This window comes from Cricetulus griseus, chromosome 7, assembly GCF_003668045.3.
Source record: "Cricetulus griseus strain 17A/GY chromosome 7, alternate assembly CriGri-PICRH-1.0, whole genome shotgun sequence".
Classification (NCBI taxonomy): Eukaryota; Metazoa; Chordata; class Mammalia; order Rodentia; family Cricetidae; genus Cricetulus; species Cricetulus griseus.
Genome location: NC_048600.1, coordinates 59263003 through 59275805, shown reverse-complemented (window position 1 = coordinate 59275805; position 12803 = coordinate 59263003). Strand labels below are relative to the sequence as shown.

At 41.7% G+C, this 12803-nt stretch overlaps 1 protein-coding gene across 4 annotated transcripts in view; it reads right to left on the bottom strand.

The window, feature by feature from the left end:
- The window catches only part of Ebf1 (EBF transcription factor 1), a 385024-nt gene that overhangs the window by 358794 nt on the left and 13427 nt on the right, over positions 1-12803 (bottom strand). For all 4 annotated transcript variants that reach the window (XM_027425266.2, XM_027425267.2, XM_027425269.2 and 1 more), the window contains exons 5-6: positions 10327-10400; positions 672-740 (exon numbers count right to left, since the gene is read on the bottom strand). In XM_027425266.2, coding sequence (XP_027281067.1) covers positions 672-740; positions 10327-10400 — 143 coding nt within the window. The remainder of the gene's footprint in view (positions 1-671; positions 741-10326; positions 10401-12803) is intronic.

The following is a 12803-nucleotide window of genomic DNA, read 5'->3' as shown; positions in this document are numbered from 1 at the left end:
GAACTGAAACAGATGTATTATTCTGCAGTGATTTACTTGGTCATGTCAGATTAGTAATATGGATCTGTTTAAAAACACAATAATTAAGACGAGCAGGATAAATTAATCAACTTACAATACTGTGGTAGCTGCAATCAAGCCCGGAAATAACGGTAGAAAAATCTCGGTTCACAGATCTCTTTAAACTGCTTTTATGCATAAATAAAACCTTAAAATGTAGATGGATTATGTCCAACAGAACTACTGTAGCTAAAAGTGATAATGATTCAAACATTTTTCAAATAAAAGTTAAATATTTATAAGCACCCAACCACATTTCATAAATCACAAAACTATTATTATTTTATTTCTGAAGCTTCCTGATTCACCATGGGGACTGAACCACAGAGAGTGAGGAATGAACATATATATATATATATATATATATATATATATATATATTATATATGAGCATTAATCAGACACAAAACCAGAGCCATCCAAGAAACAGGACTCCAAAGAACATTCCATATGGCTTTCCTAGAAATCACAATCACTCGGCGCAATATAAGTCAGGACCAACCAGCAAACTTCAGCCACATGCATCACTAACCCTCGCCCATGAGCGACACAAAGCAGGTGTTTCATTATAATGAGGAATACGAATCCAGTGAAAGAAGAGTGGTCCCTACCTGTCAATTATCACTGGATCTGAGGGAGTCTCATTTCGGTTGCCACAGCTTTTCTTGTCACAACAGCGACTGCGGAGCAAAAGCGAGAGGATTTAGTACCAACCATTACAATGTAAAATCATCATTTAAGCAGACAGAAGGTTCAAATTGCTGGGTTGCAAATGCTAGAATTACCACAAAGCTATACCTGGCAATCAACGGATCCCAGGAAGAGAAAATTCTATTTGGGTCACTTATGGGTTAATGGCCAGGCTTAACCTCTAGCTGCTCAGAGTACAGGAGAGGGAGAGGGCCCTGGCAGAGCCAGAAATGCTGCCCTAAGATGGGGTCTCTCCTTCACTACACGGGTATTGGCAGAGTTCAGTGTGAAGTACTGTGTTCTCACATCTACCCAATGAGAATATTCAGGGTCGTGGGTGGATCAAACAGTCTTCCCTCAAGAACACATTAATTGTGTGGAAGGCGTCAATAATGAGGATGAGTGATTTCTCTCCCTGTAGTCATTCTGTATTAAATGGATTCTTTTTCCTCCTCTCTTTGATGGGTGGCACTTCCTTCAACCACAACCTTCTCAAACATCCCAGAGCAATGATGGTTTGCACTTGAACACCTCCCTGAGAATAAAGAGACACACAGTGATCTACATAAGAAGAAAGTGCAGTCTGTCCTCAGTCCTCCGGCTTTGATGGCCAGCACTGGCCACTACTTTAGTTTTCTGAGAGAATTGGGGACAATGGATCCAGTGGCTAGCACAATCCTGATTGTAAACACTAGAACACAAGAACAGCCATGAGCAAAGAAAGCCCTGCTACACAGATCCCATGCTGTTGTGTCCTTGAGACTGCCAGGTTAAAAATAAATAAATAAGTGTTTTCTCTTTCAAGACAGGGTCCCAGGCATCCAAGACTGGCTTCCAAGCTTGCTAAGTAGCTAAGGATAATCTTGAACTTCTGGTCCTCCTCCCATCACCTCCTCAGTGCTGGCTAGGATTATAGGTGCATACCCACTTCATGGTGTGGTGTTGGAGATTGAACCTGGGGCTTCCTGCATGCACTCTACCACCTGAGATACGCAACCCTCAGCTGAAAAAACATCATGTTTCTGAAAAATACCCACCCTCGCTCAGCAGAAAACTATCAATCTGAAATGTGTTTGTAAGTCACAAGCTGCCCCCTGGCTGGTCTCTACTCAGAATACACTATGGAAGAACAAGCTCCATCAGAAAAGAAGGGTGGAAGGTTTGCCAGGAGCTTGACTCCACTGCATACCATAACTAAAATAGGTACTTTTCTCCATTCCTCTTATACATTCTAATATATGTAAATATATACACGAACTCACTCACACACACTCACACATACACACTCACACACATACTCACTCTCACATACATAAACACAATACACTCACACACAAACATATACACACACATACTCACACAAACACACACACACACACACACACACACACACACACACACACGGTCTAAATTTAGAGATCTTCTGGAGACTACCAAACTTCACTTTTCACTTTCCAAACATAGGAAGTCTTTCAGCAAAATTAAGACACCTTCCTCTCTTTCACTGAATCCCTGCGAGATGAATCAGCTTGGGCCTTGTTCTGAGTCTTTATTTCAAAGACAATAGAAAGAATTGCATCTCCATTCTCAGAGCCTCAGCTGAAAAACACTGTCTCCCCCACAACCCAAGCACTTTCTGATTCACAGGAAACTCTTTTCTCTGGGCCTAAATTCTGTTATGCTAATAAGTCACACTATGCATTGACACCTAGGTATCCTATCTGAGAGATCAATAAAGACATGAGGGAGAAGAAATGTTAGGGGTTGACATGTGTGCAAAATAAATAGCTAAAAACTCAACACCAGGGGCCAACAAGATGGCTCAGCAATAAAGGTGCTTGCCACCAAGCCTGAAGACCTCTCCCAACTCCAAGTCTGAGAAGCCTGAGCTATGCAGAGGGAGTGATTACCAAAAGCAGCCCACTGATGATGTCATGTTCTCTTTATCCAAGGAAGAGAGCAGATGAGTGAGAAAGCCTGTTCCTCCATCCTTCTCCTTCTCAGAACAAGTAGACCCTTGGTGACTGTACCCTCTCCACAGTCCTTCCTGGGTGAAATCTCCTCAGGAAACTCTTCCAGCTTGCTTGATTATAACTATGGGTGAGCCCCCATCCTCTCACCCTACCCCACCCCACCCCACCCCTGCCTACGCCCATAACTTAACTCCCTATCCACGATTACTGTCCTCAGCCCAGTCACTTGTATTTATTACTGGGAGTACTGCAAAGCCTCCCTCTCGGTTTTGCTGTCTCCACTTTGACTCCATCAAATACATCTGTCCCATCCAGCAGATCTTTTTGAAATGTCCAGAGGACCATGCCATTTCGTTGTCTAAGACCTTTGAACAGCTTCCCATTGCACTTTGAATAAACCCTTGGTGTGGTATAATGCCAGGCCACTGACCTGCCACCCTTTCTTTTCAGCTTGCCAAGCTCCAGACTCATGGGCCAGTTGTGATCCCTGCCACATGACATGCTCCATCAGACCTCAGGTCCAGGCCAGGCAAGCTTCTGCTGGGCAACTCCTCCTGTCCTTCCACCCTCAATCACTTTTCCTTGTCCCTTAGAAGTCAGTATAATTACCCTGGCTTACCTGACAGTTCACTCTTAATGTAAATTAAGCTGTTTTTCTCTTGGGCAGTTACTACTGTGAAGCTCAACTGGTTATTTGTGTATTGGGGCACTTTTGTTGGGTATTTTTCCCATTCCATCTTCCCCTTCTGCTAATTCATATGTGTCATGAAGGTAATGCATAAAGCTTAAGATAGAATATCAGAGCTCAGCTATTAAATGACTCAATGAATAAATGATTGAATGCATGGATGAATATTAACAACTTTATGAAAGAGTATAGTGTACTGGGGGGACATGGCAGATAAAAATGGAAAGCTGACTACCTAGGCAGACATTGTGTATTTTATCCCATCCCATACACCAAACCACCTTGTGTAAACAAATGTCACTCTTGGCCCCAAAGATGTTTTTGTTGTTGTTGTTGTTTTGTTTGTTTGTTTTTTAACCTAGTGTGTAGTCCTCATCTCCACCACACAAAGACACCCAGATAACAGTAAGATGAATTATACCAGATCTCTATGCTGTGACTCCAATGGACCCAAAGACATAGGAATATGGAAAGAACAAAATAGGAATTAAATAAGGAGACTCAAGAAGACAGAAAAAGGAAGGAATGGAAGTTACTACACACTTAGAAAGAAAAGCTTATACAAAATATTAAAACTAGCTGAAACAGGTTCCTGTTTCTTGGGTCACACTGCTATATCATACAGTCAAGATCACCCACAACAACCTCAGCAACCACAAAATTATCCTCAATATCTCTCTGCTAAGATACAAAGAAAGTTAAGATGGGATCATGCAATGTCCCTCACAGGCCCCTATGAAATCTAAACCATAACTAGCTTCACTATTTTGGGAGGTTCTGGAAACTTTGCAGTGCAGGGGTTGGAGGGGAACTGACTGGAGGAAGTATGTCTCTGAGGACATGTCCTTGAGGGCTGTACCTTGCCCTGAGCCATTTCTATATCCCCATTTCTGCTTCTTGACCATCAGCTTTTCTCCACCAGGTGCGTCTGCAGTCATGTGCTGCTCCATTATGGGCCAAGAAACACAAAGTAACCATCGATTGAGCCCTTTGAAAAATGAACCAAAAGAAATTCTTCCTCCCTTAATCAGTTTCCAACAGATACTTTATCATATCAGTGAAAACTGACAAAGACATGTGCACAGGCATGTATGTACACGAAATAAATGTGTGTATGTATCTGAAAGTGCGTGTGTGTGTGTGTGTGTGTGTGTGTGTGTGTGTGTGTGTGTGTATGCACATCCATATTCATGGAATTCTATACACTGAAAAGAAACAAGGTACACTTGACACACTACCATTGAAGATAGTCTGAACTGACCCGTTTCTTTCCACTAAAGTCAAACAAAGAAAGATGGGTGCTGATCTCCACTATATCCAAGGTAGGCATTAACAGGAGGGACAAGCTGAAAGAACAAAATCACTAGGCAGAAGAGGGCTTACACTGAAACACACAGTTGAAGAAGCACTTACAGGAAAAAGTAAGCACGTTGATCAAAGAAAACAGAATGAGCATGCCTGGGGTCCCCATCCACTCACACAGCGTCTCTCAGGCTCCTGCCATCTGTGCCTGTATGAGCTATGCACATGCTCCCTGCAGCAGGCATCTAGCAAGGGGACTTGGACTTGCCTAATTTGATTTGCCCAAAATCAGGATCGCCCAAAAGCAGGCAGGTGCCACTACTCTTTGCATCCCTTTTTAATTTACAACCCAAATGACAGTGCTGCCTTGTAGCCAATCACAGCAGTAGGTCCCCTACACCTGGTGTGGGCTACATGGACTGGATACTCAGAACAGCAACCTCTTGCTCAGCAGGACCCTGTATTTCCCAACTAGTTCTGAACACTTAGAGAAAAAGCAGACTTAGGCATCCCTTCTTTAGCAGCCTAACCCAGGTGGCAGATTTCTAGTGAGCTGACTCACTGGTTCATAAATCAGGGCAGGAAACATCTGAATGCTCCCTAGTCCTGGTGCCTGCAGATCGTCATCTCAAGCACATAACTTCTTTCTGGAAGTAGATCCTCTTGCCACTGGAGACATGTGCCATTTGGGTAGCGGGTTGGGACAATTAAGATCTGAGTGTTGTTATGCACCTCCGATTGGGCCAGAACTCACCATCCAGCACAGGCTAGCCTGGAATTTGCAGGAATCTTCTGCCTATACCTCTTCCTCCCAAGTGCAGGGATTACAGACAGGTGCAACCACTCCTTGCTAAAGGAGTAATTTCAAACGGTGCATCTCAATAAAAATTATGATTCCTACCCTCCTCAGCCAAAGTGGCTAGAGAATGGGCTATGTGAATTGCCAGATAGCCTGATTACTTATAAAGGGGATGAGCTCTGAAGGAATCTGACCCATTGACTCTTCTGTCCTTCATCACTCCTTCCACACCTAAAAGTTACCTGTTTTCAGAACACTCAGTCTTCAAACACCCAATCTTGCAGTCTCTACCCAGTCTGTCTTACTGGGTACTCTTGACCCTGTGAATGAATTGGGTTTGTATCTGGAACTCTTCTCTCCTGATTGATTTTCTTCCATGTTTGCAAACATTCTCTAGTCTTTCTTTATTTCTCTAACATTCTTCCTGTTAAGAGTGGCCAGCACTTCTTGCCAGTTGGGGCCATTAAAAATTGTGATGGCAGCCTCAGGATACCTACATGATTCTACTCCAAGTCACCAGTGACCCAGGGCTTTTCTCTCCTTGTACTCATCTGCATCTCACCAGCACTAAAATCTCCTGTGGCTGATTTCCCTACCCTGACACCCGCTTCTTTCATTCTTGACTCCTGTTTGCTCAAGATTCTTCCTAATTCTAGAGTGGGACCTTCTTACTCAATGTAAGTATTCCTCTTAAGAATGGAACCATTCTCTCCTCTTCTTCCATGCTTCCTAATCCCACCTTCCATGCAGTTTCAGTTCTCACCTTTGGAAAGCATAGTCTGAAGTTAGTTATCTTTGACCAAGTCCCTCTTCCCAGCTCCAGGCCACCGGACTGCACAGCTATAAACCTCCACAAAGCAATCCTGCCTGAATGCCTGAACCACAAACTCTGCTTAATGCATCCTCTAAAATCCCTCTCCCATCTCAGCTCTCCCCATTCCCAGAGCTATGACCCACCCATAAATATCTCACCCTTCTTCTCAATTGACACAGCCCTTTGCCTCAATGTTCCATCACACTAGACCATTTGCCCAGTGAAGTTGAATTGGCTGCTGCAAGCTTCCAACTTCAAACTCTCCTTCTTGCTCTAAACTCAACAAGTCCTTGCATATAAATGATAAAGACACATAACCACCGCAACTGTAATGAAACAGGTACATTCAGGTTTTGATAGGCACTAAACCTCCTTTCAATATTTTCTTACTATCAGTTACTTTGAGCAACAAAGTACCAAATACTTGGCCAGGCACAAATGTCTCTACTACTGTTTCTATTAATATTGTCTCTAATTATAACAGGCTTTCAGTTCTGATTCTGCCAGGCATCGTGGTAAGAATTTATAGGGACTATAGCTACTCTATGAGATAGTATTAACGTCTCATTTCACAAATGGGACAGCTAAAGCATGGAGGAAAACTAAGTCACTTTCCGGCCTTTATGGGGCTTGGCTATATAAAGCCAAGTAATGACAATAAGGTGTCACTGCAAGGCACTGAGTACTATGAAGTTCAAAGCGTCTGGTACACTGGACTGCTTACGAGGGGATATGACTTGGGCCAAGGGCCAGAGGTGCTTCCCTGGAGAAGCCATACTTAAATGGGTGTCTGAAGGAGGGAATCAGCCTAAACCTGGAAAAGAGAAAGGAAGAAAGAAAGGAGGGAGGAGGGAGGGGAAGAAAGAAAGGAGGGAGGGAGAGAAAGAGGAAAGAAAGGAAGGAAGGAAGGAAGGAAGGAAGGAAGGAAGGAAGGAAGGAAGGAAGAAACAGCCTAATAAGGAAGCAAAAGAGGATGCAGGCTAGCCTGGGATTCATGCTTCTTCTACAAAATAAAATAAAATAAGTAAGAACTCTTCCCTAGTGTGGGTGCCTATAACCTACCCTCTTCCTGAGCACTGGAAATGCATACCTGCTGTACTCAGCCAGCCTAGAGAGCAGGATGACAAGATGCCCTACCAAGCTGGGTTCCATTTAAACACAGAAGTCAGGGTGTTCATATAAGCAAACCCCTTATCGAATCCTACTTTAAGAAAAAAAAAAAGGATTCATAGAATCATGTTATCTTAAAAACTTCCCCACCATTGGTGTGATAAATTCCAATTCATCAAAAGGCAGAGGCTCTCTCCTAATGTCACAGAAGTGCCCTGCATCATCAAATCAAAGAGGGTTTGTCCCCAACAGTCAAAACTAATGATTTAAGTTCCTTTAGCCATCTCACACAATGGGGTCACCTTCTCCACAAAACACAATGGGTTTTTGTTTTTCCTTAATTTACAACATCTGAGATGCAACTGTCTTTTGCTTCTATTTTCCTTTTCCCTTCCATTTGCCTGTGATGAACAAACAGAATGCACCAAACCCTTTCTTGTGAAATGAAATTCTCTGTCTCCTTCATCATAGCCAGTGTATTATAAACATACAGCTTATGTGACATCAACGCAAAGTTTTATTGTGCCGTTAGCTTTGATAGAAAGCACTGCAGAAAGTTGTTTAGAAATTAAATATCTAAAACAAGCTATTTTAAAATCCAGGGCCTTCACTATTTCATGTCTGCAATGGAGAAATTTCATCTTGGGGAGAGCAAGCTGTCTTTCACACCATATGGCTAATGGTGGTGCATAGCAATTAGCCAGGCTGATTAATGGTGAACAGATTCTAATTTTATGCTTATAATTGAGGCTGCATTTGCACCCCTGGTGCAAATTCAGCACATCCCAACTTCCACTTACAACAGGCAAGAAATCAAGAGAAATAGGATGGTATGGAAAGTGAGAATTTTTTTCCTGAAGCCCCCTAAAGAGCATCAGATTTGCAATTTAAAAGACTGTTAGCCACACAATAGATGACAGGTTTGTGTAATGGGGTCATGGCAGCCTGGTAAACAAACAGTACCCCTTCCACATCTATAGGCAGCCAGGAAAGCCGTAATCTGTAACATTAGCAAGATGACATTTGGAATATGGCTTTTCCCTCTTAGCCACGCGGTACAAACAGCATCATTTGCCTTCAGTGGTTTGAGGATTCTATTTTTGCTATTTTTATGTTTCTGAAAAATAGAGGGAATGTCAGCAGTAAAGCACACCAACCAGCATCATAAAGCACTTTGGACCAATGAATTTTAAAAACAAGGAAAATATAAACTGCATTAATAGAGGGGAGGCCTGTGCGTGAAAGGCATAATATATCTCTAAGTAGTTCAAGAATAGAATTCTCTCCAGCATAATCCAAACATATGCAGATACAAAATGCAAATAGACGATGTACAGATAGTGCTTGGCCTGTTGGTTGAAATCCATCTTCCTGTTTCCTGTTTTGCTACAGTCCAGTGCTACATAGAGGATTCCCTCTAATGGTATGCTAATTGTAGAAGGCTAAAATAGTAGAGAAATGGTTAGGGAAGTAGGAATACAGACAAGGTCATGTTTTACTGCTTTTCAAAATGGATTTTGCTCCTTTAATTTGGAAATATTTAATTCAGCTAGATTATATCCAGTACACAGACATAGGGTAAAACTAACTATTCCCACTAATGTAAGGAATCCCACACCATTTGGGAGTGTTCTGTTACTGTTTTAACTGTGGAGAAAAAAAAAACAGCCTAGTTTTTAGAATACTTAATGAGTTTTACAAATCACTGAAGTAAAATGTGTGAAATTCTTCCATATCTTCTAACTATAAATCAGAAGTATATTTTAAAAAAAGGAAAAATGGAATTTTTAGAGACCCAAATGTTAATATTTGTGATTTCACTCAGGAAACACATGAAGCCCTTTCCATTCTATTTCCACCTGTAGAGTGTTGAGATTGTTTTTTTGGGACAGTGCATGAGCGACAGGCGAGGACTACCCATGCCGAGAAGGCAGCTGAGAATTCAACTCAGATTGGTCAATGACATTCAGCAGCCAAGCACACATTGTGCCAGGGAGAGCCTGCTCAGCTAACAAAGCAATTAGGAGCCTTCATCCGATGCGGAGTGGCATCTTCCTGCTTTATCCAATTACTTGAAAGACACAGGGAACAAAATACTGGGTTATTTTACAAAAAATAAGAGCACAAGTTAAAAGGCTGCCCCCTGCTCTTGTCCCTCTCCTATGCAGGCCTGGCTGAGGCCATGGAGGTGAGTGTGGCCTCAGATGCCACTTCAGCATGATTACAGCAGAAAGTGAAACGACTCCTATATGAGGAGCATAGATTATTAGACCTTTTAGGGATTCCTTTTTGATACCCTCCCCCAATCACAAAGCTCACTACCCCCAAGAAATATTAGCTTCATGTTCAGATATGAACAGGAAACTCAAAGACCAAATGCAAGCAGAAAAGAAAAAAAAAAGGAGATGAGTTTAAGGAGAAATGAGGCTTGGGTTATGAGGGTTATATAAAGTAGAAGAACTCAAAAGGAGGAACTATAACTTTCAAGTTGACCCAAACAGAAGACTCTGTTGACTTCAAGAGAACTCTCATTTTACTAAGCTTAAAGTTGGGTGCAAATGTCACCACTAAGCAGGCTGTATTGTATTTGACTCCACTGTGAAGGATGAGGAAGGCCACTGCTCTGTATCAAAATGCAAATCTATGTCTTCCGAGATGAAATGTAATAAATAATTAAAAAGGGCCATGATCTCTGACACTACCAAATGTATCTAAGAATTCTTTCTTCTAGATTATTTACTAAGAACAAAACAAACATATACCCAAACAATGAAAGTGATTTTGCCTGAATTTGAGATCCAAATTCATCTTTGCTTTGCAGAGAGGGAGACGGACAGAGAGAGAGAGAGAGAGAGAGAGAGAGAGAGAGAGAGAGAGAGAGATTTCTTACCTGCACATGATCTCGTGTGTGAGCAACACTCGGCACATTTCAGGGTTCTTGTCTTGGCCTTCATACACTATGGCCTGAAAGTAAAGGCATGTTTTTAGCTAAAAATAGAAGCAAGTAGCAGAGCATTATCTATAACAATCTTGTTCTTCACAGCCTTGCCCCTGCCGGGGGCCAATTAACTTATAGGAGCAAAAAGCCTCGCTGGGCTGATTTCAGGACACATTGCTTGGGATCAGCCCAAATTGAGTGGAATAGGATGCGATCCTCTCTGCCCTCTCAACCACCTCATTATGCACATCTTTGGACCAGTGCATGTGATGGGCATCTGTTGTCAAGACAACCATAATTCTCTTTCAATACAGAATAAAAATAAAGCTAATCAATAAAGACGGAAGCTTTAGAAGCCTGAAGAGGTTACAATATTTTGTATTTCAAATATAGAAAAATATGTGGGTTTGATCCCAGTAGAACACATTTGCTTCTCCACTACTCCCAGATCCCACAGTTAGAGTTCTATTGGCAAGCAGCAAAAAACAAGTTTGGGAAAAGCTAAGCAGTCTGTTCACTGACTATGTCATTTCTGAAGTGATACAGTCAGGGAAAACCCCTTTTCCTACCAAGAGGCTGAAAACATGTGCTGGTGTAGGGTGTACACCCACCCAAACAGGAACACTTGCCAGCATATGCTATGTGGGGGATGAAACCACAGTCAGCTCCCTAAATGAAGAATTCTGTCTCATTCTCAAAATCTGGACTCCTAAACCACCAGCCACGATGCTTTCAGCTCTCTCTCTCTCTCTCTCTCTCTCTCTCTCTCTCTCTCTCACACACACACACACACACACACACACACACACAATACAATCACATTTTGCTTTAAGATACCCACCAAGCTCCCCAAAACCTCAAACTTACATGGGGTTCTATAGTTACTATTCCAGCCAAAGAAAAACCCAGTGCAATTGGTAGAAGAGTATTCTGCATCAGCATACATTTAACTCACTTAACACTGTATCACTGCATAATAGTAATATAACACAGCTTCAAATTGTTAATAAAATTACATTCACACATTCACAGAACCCTCACAGTTTCTCAGTGACAAAACTACTTAAATTAACCAAAGGTTATTCTTATTCTTATGTGGCGCATAAAAGTACTTGTGTACCTAACTTGCCATTCTCTCTCATGCACTTTGGTTCTGAACTTGAAGACAGAACCTCCATAACTTAAGACTCAGTGCAGGCAGATCTATGGGTCATGACCTGGTCACAGTATCTGAACACACTTTGCAACAGATTAAAAATTAAGGAAAAGGGCTTAGTGGAAAAAAAATCACATTTCTTTACCACTGGCCCATCAAAACTATTTTTTATGGCTAGCCCATCTTAATCTTGTATTTAAAAAATAAACTGGCTTTTTCTTTAACTGTAGACTTCTAGAAAGGTTGAAAGAATATATATATTTAGAAATCCAGGGTAGGATAGTCAGTACCCAGATTCCTCAAATGTTTGCATTTTACTAAATTTGCTTCCTATTTTTCTCTTTTTCCCTAAATCACTTTTTAGCAAATTGCAGATATGGCCTCAATATATCAGCATGCATTTCCTGAAAACAAGGCATTTTCATGCATAATCACAGCACAATTATCTAAATCAGAAAATTAGCATTGATACAATAGAATAATCTAATAGCCAGACCTTATTGAGATTTACCAATTACCTAATAATGTCCTTTACAGCAAAAGAAAACCCAGTACTAATCACTGTGCTCAGCTGTCATGTCTCCTTTCATTCTAAGTATCTCCAGTCATTGTAGTTCATGGCTTTGCCATAGTTGAAAATGAGGACCAGTTACTTTGTAGAATATCCTTCTATTTGGGTTTTGTCTAGATTTCTTAAGATCATATTAGGGTCTTAGACTTCAAGGCAGGAAAACAGCACAGGGTGATGCTGAATCCTCTCTGAACTAGGTTCTACTAGCCACAAGTTTACTAGCAGCATAAACTCTGACCATTTGGTTAGGGTGATGCCCACCATCCACCAGGGACCACAGGTCAGCTTTTTGCGCTATAATCCTACATTTTACTCTATATTAGTCATTCATAACTTTTCTGGGGCAATAACTTGTATTATGCTAATGTCCTACTATGAATCAAATCTTTAGTCACTAGTTCTTCCTTTATTCTTGACATGTTTATTTATTATATTGTGGGGGGCATATGCCATTGTGCGCACGTGCACGTGTGTGTGTGTGTGTGTGTGTGTGCGTGTGCGTGTGCGTGTGCGTGTGTGTGTGTGTGTGTGTGTGTGTGTGTGTGCATGAGAGAGAGAGAGAGAGAGAGAGAGAGAGAGAGAGATGAATTGCAGGAGTTGGAATTGATTCTCTCTTTCCATCATGTGGGGATCAAGAATTGAACTCAGGATTCCAGGCTCACTCAGCAAGCAGCTTTACCTGATGAGCCTTCTCACTGGCCC